The sequence below is a fragment of the Belonocnema kinseyi genome, chromosome 5 (assembly GCF_010883055.1).
Source record: "Belonocnema kinseyi isolate 2016_QV_RU_SX_M_011 chromosome 5, B_treatae_v1, whole genome shotgun sequence".
Taxonomy (NCBI): domain Eukaryota; kingdom Metazoa; phylum Arthropoda; class Insecta; order Hymenoptera; family Cynipidae; genus Belonocnema; species Belonocnema kinseyi.
Window position 1 is genome coordinate 92894151 of NC_046661.1, and position 9122 is coordinate 92903272.

Here is a 9122-nt window from a genome sequence, read left to right on the forward strand (position 1 = left end):
AAAAATGTAATAGTTTCATTTTTAACCGAAAAAGAAGAAATTTCTACCGAGAGATGAATTTTCAATGAAATAGATAAATTTTTAACCAAAAACTTTCATTTTGAACTCAAAAGATAAATTTTCTACGAAAAAAAGGCGACTTTTCAAAAAAAAAAAAAAAGTTACACGAATTTTCAAGCATAAAGATGAGTTTTAAACCAGAAAATTAGTTTTCTAATAAAAAAAGATAAATATTGAATTAAATATGGAAAAGTTAAATTTTCAGTTCAAAAAACGAATGCGCGACAAAGTAGTTTAATTTTTAACTGAAAAAATTAATTTTTAACAAAATACTTCAATCCTAGGCCAAAAAAGATTATTAATTACCAACTTAATAGTTGAATGTTCGGAACAACCAAATTTTTTTTACCAGAATAGAGATTAATTTTTTACAAAAAAAAAGTTAATTTTCTATAAAGAAAGCTACATTTTTAACTAAAGAGTTTAATTAAAAAAAAAAGAATCTAAAACTAAAAAGTCGACTGTTTCAGAAAAAATTTGTATTTAATTCGAAAAAGATCCATTTTCAATTAGAAAGTTAACTTTACACTAAAATCGATAAATTTTCAACCAAATAGTTGACGATTTAGTAAAAAAAGATTAATTTTCAATTATAAATGGAAAATCTAAATTTTTAGTTAAAAACCCGAATTAAAAAAAATCAACAAAATAGTTCAATTTTCATAAAAAAAAGTATTTTTGAACAAAAAAGATAAATCTTCTTTAAACATAGGTAAATTTTTAACCAAAAACTTTCATTTTGAACTCGGAAGATAAATTTTCTACGAGAAAAGGCGAATTTTCAACGAAAAAATTACACGAAAAATCAACCAAAAAATATGAGTTTTAAACTAAAAAATTAATTTTCTAATGAAAAAAAGATAAATATTGAATCAAATATAGAAAATGTAAATTTTTAGTTTAAAAAACGAATGCTCGACAAAGTAGTTTAATTTTTAACAAAATACTTCAATCCTCAACCAAAACAAATGATTAATTACCAATTAAAGAGTTGAATTTGTTCACACAAAAAATTTTTTTTAACAAAATAGAGATTATTTTTTTTCAAAAAAAGTTTATTTTCTACCAAGAAAGCTAAATTTTCAACTAAAGAGTCGAATTTTCAACCTTTTTTGGTTGAAAATTCAACTCTTTAGTTGAAAATTTAGATTTTTGGTAGAAAATTAACTTTTTTTGAAAAAAATTAAACTCTATTTTGTAGAAAATGATTCTTTTTTTTATAATCATTTTCTACTAAAAAAAGATCAATTTTAATCAAGAGAATTTTCTAATCATTAGAAATTTCTAAAACTAAAAAGTCGACTTTTTTAGAAAAACTTTTTTATTTCATTCGAAAAAGATCCATTTTCAATTAGAAAGTTACCTTTAAACCAAAATCGATAAATTTTCAAACAAATAGTTGACGAATTAGTAAAAAAAGATACATTTTCAATCATAAATGGAAAATCTAAATTTTCAGTTAAAACCCCGAATTGAAAAAAAACTAACAAAATAGTTCAATTTTCGTGAAAAACATTGATTTTTTAACAAAAAAGTTAAATATTCAATAAAAAAAGATTATTAATTATTAATTAAACAGTTGAAGTTTCAAATAAAGCAAAAAACAAAATTAATTCTCGACGAAAAATGTAAGTTGCATTTTTAACAAAAAACTTTCATTTTGAACTCAGAAGATATACTTTCTACACAAAAAAGCGAATTTTCAATAAAAAGATGAGTTTTAAACCAGAAAATAAATTTTCTAATAAAAAAAGATAAATATTGAATCAAATATGGAAAATGTAAATTTTCAGTTTAAAAAACGAATGCTCGACAAAGTAGTTTAATTTCTAACTAAAAAAAAATAATTTTTAACAAAATACTTTAATCCTCAACCAAAACCGATTATTAATTACCAATTAAACAGTTTAATGATTGCAAAAAAAATTTTACCAGAATAGAAATTAATTTTTTACAAAATAAGTTAATTTTCTACCAAGAAATCTAAATTTTCAACTAAAGAGTTGAATTTTCAACAAAAAAAAATCATTTTCCACAAACAGAGATAAATTTTAATCAAGAGCTGAGTTTTAAAACTAAAAAGTCGACTGTTTTAGAAATAATTTTTATTTAATTCGCAAAAAAATCAATTTTCAATTAGAAAGTTAATTTTAAACCAAAATCGATAAATTTTCAATCAAATAGTTGACGATTTAGTAAAAATGTTCAATAATAAATGGAAAATATCAATTTTCAGTTGAAAGCCCGAATTTAAAAAAAAATCAACAGAACAGTTCAATTTTCGTCAAAAAAATTAATTAATTTTTTAAGAAAAAAGTTAAATCTTCAATAAAAATAGATTATTAATTATTAATTAAACAGTTGAATTTTTACACACAAAAAAATGTTTAATTTTACCAGGAAAGAGATGAATTTTTAACAAAAAAGTTAATTTTCGAATCAAGAAAGCTGTATTTTCAACTTCAGAGCTGAATTAAAAAAAATATATTAATTTTCTAACAGAGATACATTTTTATAATTTTTTCCGAAAAACTTTGAATTTTAATCCCGAAAAGATTAAATTATCAACAAAAAAGTTAAAAGTGTTGAATTCTCAACAACTAAATTTGCTACTGCTTATTTGAAAATTTACTAAATAAATATAAATTTTCAATCAAAAATGAAAAATTTAAATTATTAATTAAAAAAAACTAATTTTCAAAAAAGTAGTTCAATTTTCAATAAAAAATTAATCTGATGATTAATTTATTATTACTAAGATAAAAGATGAATTTTAAAACAAAAAATTATTTTCGACTAAGGAAGCTAAATTTTCATCTAAAAAGTTGAATTTTCATTTTTTATCAACAGAGACAAATTTTAATCAAAAGAGTTCATTTTTTAAGTTGAAAAGTCGAATGTTTACGAAAAACTTTGATTTTTAATCCCAAGAAGATAAATTTTCAACAAAAATGATAATTTTTATTCAAAAAAGATGAATTTTTAACAAAAAAGTTTAATTATCAACTAAATAATGTTTAAAGAGTCGAATATTTTAGGAAAAATTAAAATCTTAATACCAAAAGGTACATTTTTGAAAAACAAAGTTAATTTTCAACCAAGAAGTTGAAAATTTTCAACAAAAAAGTTCATTTTCTTCCAAGAGAAATTACTTTAACTACAAAAAATAAATAATAAAAAAACGAATTTTCTACCCAAAAAGACAAATGTCCAACAAAACAGTTGAATTTTTAAACAAATAATAAAATTTGTACCACAAACATATCAATTATAAACCCACAATATAATACTTTTCAATCAAGAACAATTAAGTTTCAAGCCAAAAGGGCTGGACTTTCTAATTGGGCTATATTAATTCAGTTCGCATTTAAGAAAAAAAAAGTTTCTTGAAAATAGAAAAAAAAATTGTTTTTCAAAAAAGGAAACAGGAATTTTTCCTTGAAAAAAGTGTCTGTGTGACAGCCCTGAAAATACGTCCTGTGACGTAATGAGCATTAATAAAAAAATAAAACATAAATACTCAAATTTGAAAATAGATTATTAAGGTCCCGATGAAATTTAAGTAGTTGAAAAGTATAAATTCCAGTTACGGAATCCTTAAATAATAAATATAAATCCTTTATTTTATAATATAATTTAAGATTTGAGCCATAAGTACAAGATTGGAAATATTTCCAAAATAATCAAGAATTTGGTTTTTATCAACTGATCGGATTTTCTAAATAGTGTGATGCTTTATCGGACCAATCTTGATAAAGAAATCTCTTTTATTCTTGATATTTAGGTACTCCCAAGTACTTTATTCACGCTTAGAAGGTCTACCCGACGGCTGACTTTCAATTCCAGGTCATTTTCTTATTTTATTTCACAATTAAATTTATTTATAAATGTTTAAAAACATTTTAGATACAAATTGTTAAATTGTAATTAATTTTTTATTATTGGGAAATAATCTCATTCTTATTAATTCTTTATATATATATATATATATATCATTTCTTAAAATTCATGGAAAAGTTTAAAATTACTTTTTATGTTAAAATATTAATTTTCAAAGAAAATCACAAAATATTTCGGAAATAGTCAAAGATGTTTAAGAAAAATTTAAAGATTTTTTCATTTAATTTGCAAGAATTTTTCTCGAGATTCATAACAAAATTTTTAATGATTGTTTTTAAAAAATTAATTTTAAGAGAAAATAGAAAAAGATTCCAAAACACTTCAAATGAATTCCTAAAATTTCGAAAGAGTGTTTACGATTTTAGAGCAATATGTTTTAATTTTGCAAGATGAAACCATTACAAAAAAATTGAGTAAATTCAAAAAATATTTAGAAGATCTGAAAATAACATTAAACTTGAAAATATTCCATTTTTTTCAAAATAGGTATTTAAAGATTTAAAACTAAAACTTTAGAAGCCTTAAAAGAATTTCGCAAATCTTCAGAAGAACAAAAAATTTTTCTTAAAATTCTTGGGAACATTTGAAATGATTGTTTATTTTTAAAAATTAAGTTTGAAAGAAAGCTTAAAAACATTAAAAAATATTTCAACAGATTTCCAAAAATGTGAAAGACATTAAGAAATTTTTTTTTACTTTGAATGATTTTTTTTATTTATAGAAAAATTTACGAAAGTTTAAAAGATTTTAGAAATTTGAGACGTCTTGAAGAGATTAAAAATATTAAAAGCAGAAAAATATTAAAAACTTGGAAATATTTCCGAAAATTTTTCAAATATTTTCTAATCTCTTTTAAACTTCTAAAAGTTTTAAATATCCTTTAAACTGGCACGAATTTGTCCTAATATTTTATACAATTCTGTAAAAAAATCTCAGGAGAATTATGTTCATATAATTTTTATAAAAACAAACTGATAATACTTATTTCCTTTTTCTCAGATTTCATGACCTAATTTTGTCACGCATTTAGTTACTCGAAATTTTTATTTTCTATTAAAAATCATTTTCCCCTCAAATTCTCCGTTTCAAGTCAAAATTATAATTCTGGGACGAAATTAAAATCCCGAAAAATAAAATTCCCGACATTGTGTAATTCGCGAATTTAAAAAATTAAAATTTTGTTGTGAATATTATTTATTTAATAAAAATACAAAAATCAAACAGTTTTATAAAAACAATTATGTTTAATGTTTAAAGTTTATACAATTATTACTTATTGAATGTAAAATAATAATAAAAATAAGTGAAATTTATAGCATAAAATTTAATTATTTAAATTTCGGGAATTTTCAAATTCGCTAATTAAATTTAAATTTCAATTAAAAATTTCCAAACATTATCGAATTAGAAAATTCCCGACAGAAAAGTTACGAATTATAAAATATCCGAGGTAGAATATTCCCAAATTCAAACATTTAAACTTTTTTTATAAATATGATTTATTTATTTAAAAAAAAAACAATATTCAAATGTGTTTATAACCAAATATTTTTAATTTTTAAAGTATTTAAAAGTATTTTTTAACCAATTATTGTTATTTTAAATTCAAACAATAGTTTTAGAAACATTAGGCATTTAATAATAATTTTTTAAAATATTTCAGTAAAGTAGCATTAATAAATAAATAGCATTTGTAAATAAAAATGTTTAATTGTTTAAATTCGGGAATTCTCCAAATCTGTTATTTTATTATTCGGGAATTTTAATTTTCGGGATTTTTTAGTCATCCTCTAATTATTTTAGAAAATTCACTGCATAATCAACATATGAATATTAAGAAAAAAAATATATTTTTCTGAGATTAGCGAAAATTTACAAATGAAAAACATCGAAATTTAATTCAATATTTTAAACAAATTTAATAAAAAAAAAATAATAATGAATATATTAGACTTTGGATTAAAAAATATTTTAATCTTTAATAATTTTTTTATATTTATTCTGACAAAAACAAATTTCCTGATATTTTTTATAATTCTTTAGGAAAATTCTCTGTACCGATTAAAACTGATAATTCTTTGTTTCTTAAATTCCTTCTTCCAAATCATAATTACAGATTTTATATGTTGAAACAAAAATCTTTTTCTCTTAAATTAAAAAAAATATCTCTATAATTTCAGATAAATACTATCGATATTTCTTTGAATATTTTCTTTCGAGATTGAACAAACTGTGAGTAATAAAATATGAAAACCCTTTTACTATTCATTAAAGTCCAATCAAATGAAAAATCTGGGTCAGGTAGACACCCCAAGTTCTCTTAAATTTCTCGAAACTACCATCAACAAACCCTCAATGTCTCTCAAGCGACGAGCAAGGAGAAAAAGTTTGAAAGAGTTTCGTATAATTGACTAGAATAAAAGTAATAATCGCCCCGACAAGCGATCCAAATTGAGTGGCGACACCCGTAAAATAAAGACCCCTGCCCGGATCCGGTCGGAACAAAGTTGTAATTCCCATTTTGATAAAACCAATTAATCCACAGACCATCACCCAGGAAACGACAACAAGCATTTCTCCCAGCCAAGAATTCTGTAGAGGCGGCATCGGTGATTGGAGCGCCAAATAAAATACAAATCCTGAAATAATTACAGTAAATCCAGTGAGCAGAGTGAGGAGCTTGATCTCTGGATTTTTTATGACAAAACCGGAACACATCGCGAGGGGTCCTGCCATCGATGCCAATGTTACCGTCAAATGATAGGCAACATTTCCGTAAGGTAGACAGGAGAAAGACTGAATACTGGGAAGTGTTCCGTTCCCTAAAAAGCAAACTAAAACCATCATAGTTAGGAGATGAGCGTAAGTTTGTTTATTCATAGTCCAGCCGGAATTAGTTTTATAACTCGGAGGTGCATTCATATCAGTGGGAAGGTTTTCCATGCTGTCTGGTGGCTTGACTCTCTCTTGTTTCGCGACACGAACTTTGTTTAGACTCGTGAAGGCGAGAAAACTGAGTAATAGCATTGTAGCGAGGAATACGAAGAAGGTTTGGGTACTAAACCTTGGATCGGGATAGTGGGTGTCGAATTCGAGTTTGGATCCGGGTTTGGTTACGTTGACACAGGTCGGATTTCCACCGACTCCTTGGATCAAGGCGACCGTGCTCGGAATAAATCCACTGAGTCCTTCGCCCACGAGATAGGAGACCAAGTAGATTTCTCGATAATTTCTCATGTAGGGCATGAAAAGGACGGAACTGGTGCAGCCAACGACAGCTGTTACGAACATCAGACCGAGAAGATAGGTTGAGTGATTTTCGCCAAAGACTGTTGATGTTCTGTCGTAGAGGAAGGTCAGGGCGCAAGTTGCTAGGAAACCGGCTCCTAGGAGGCAGTAAATTATTACGTCGTCTCGAGCCCATGTTGCATATCTGCAAGATTGTAAACAAATTATGAGTGATTTCCAGAACAATTATTATTGATTAACCCCTTTGTTGGCATTAACGCAAAATGCGTCGATCTTATTTTTTCCTGTTTAACTTACCCTGATTTTGCATTCATGTCTTACTCGGGGGTTTTGGGGCCGCTGATTCCGAATCTGAAGTAAAAAATTCTATCTCGGTATTTACGGGATTTTAGGGTCGCTGAATCAGAATTTGAAATCAAAATTCGAAAATTTTAAATGGCGGATATTTTCGTCCGCCATTTTGAATTTTTGAGTTTTAACTCCACTTTCGGGTTCAGTGACCCCAAAAATCCGCAAGTACCAAGATTTATCCAAATCGAACCGTTTCTTTTGCGTTTTCGTTCATCACATTGGATTCGCCATTTTGAATGTTCGAATTTTGACTTCAGATTCGGATTCAGCGACCCGAAAAGGCCCAGGATACAGATTTTCAGGATAACAAATTTTCCTGCCATTTTGGGCACTTTTTGTCGAATTTTCTCTGCCAACGAAGGAGTTAATAAGTAATTAATTTAATTTATTGAAAATGTATTAATTTATTTAAAAAATAAAATTAATTTATTGATGAATTTAACATAGGGGCCGTTCGCATATTACGTAACGCGCCAGGTGTGGCGATTTGTTACGGAGTGTTACATGAGGGGAGGGTCATCAACTGCGTTACGTAACATCGATTTTATGATTTTATGCGATAATCGATTCAAATTTGAGCGCGGCTTTTATTCGGTTTATGTTGGCAATGAGTTGTGTTGATATTGCCGTTTTGTACGTCCCTTTTTTATTTTGTTGCTTATGCAATAATAAATATATATTTCATGAACTAATCATTTTGAGTTTGAAATTATTAATGTAGAAAACATCAGAAAGTAATATTTGAATATTCTATAAATGATATCAGGATGCACACTGTTTGAAACGCTGTGAAATAGCAAAATCAAGATTTGTTACGTTACCGGAGGGGGGGGGGGGTCCAAAATTGATTGAAAATTACGTTACGTAATATGTGTACGGCCCCATAACAATAACACCGGCACAAATAAAAACCTGGTCTGTCCAGCGGAATATGCTAGCATTTCTATAGGATTTTGGGGCCGCTGAATCCGAATCCAGGGATCAAATAACCCACTCGGTTCAAATTTTTTCGAAAAACCTAAAAATAGACGTAAAACTGACAAAAATGTCTAATTTTGAATTTTTCGAATGAATATGAGCCAACTGGGTTATTTGGATTCCGGATTCGGATTCACCGACCACAACAACATATAGAAATCCTCATTATGACCACTGAGCATGAAACAATATACATAAAAAATCGCTGTTTTCGTCGAATTTTTGCGTTTTTCGAAATGTTGATTCAGACCACTGGACATGAAAATAATTTTTTTGCAATAATGTACACAAAACATCGCAGTTTTCGTCGATTTTACATCCTTTTTAGCGGTTTTCGAAAAAATATGAGCCAACTGGGTTATTTAGACACCGGATTCGGATTCAACGACCTCCCCAGATGTATGTGTTTGGGTCGCTGAATCCGAATCCGGTGTCTAAATAACCATATCTCACGGTCGTGAGACGTGGTTGTGGCGATTTTACCGCGATTTCGCTGGAAGCGGGTGCGTTTTTCCAGATTAGCACCCACTCCCGGCAAAATCCTGCGGTTGTCCTTATGACTAATTTTTAAACACACACACACA

At 26.9% G+C, this 9122-nt stretch overlaps 1 protein-coding gene across 1 annotated transcript in view; it reads right to left on the minus strand.

Moving 5' to 3' along the window:
• Positions 1-6073: 6073 nt before the first annotated feature.
• Positions 6074-9122, minus strand: part of LOC117172904 (solute carrier family 52, riboflavin transporter, member 3-A-like) — a 14141-nt gene continuing 11092 nt past the window's right edge. The window contains exon 2 of the mRNA XM_033361200.1: positions 6074-7393. Coding sequence (XP_033217091.1) covers positions 6313-7393 — 1081 coding nt within the window. The 3' untranslated portion in view covers positions 6074-6312. The remainder of the gene's footprint in view (positions 7394-9122) is intronic.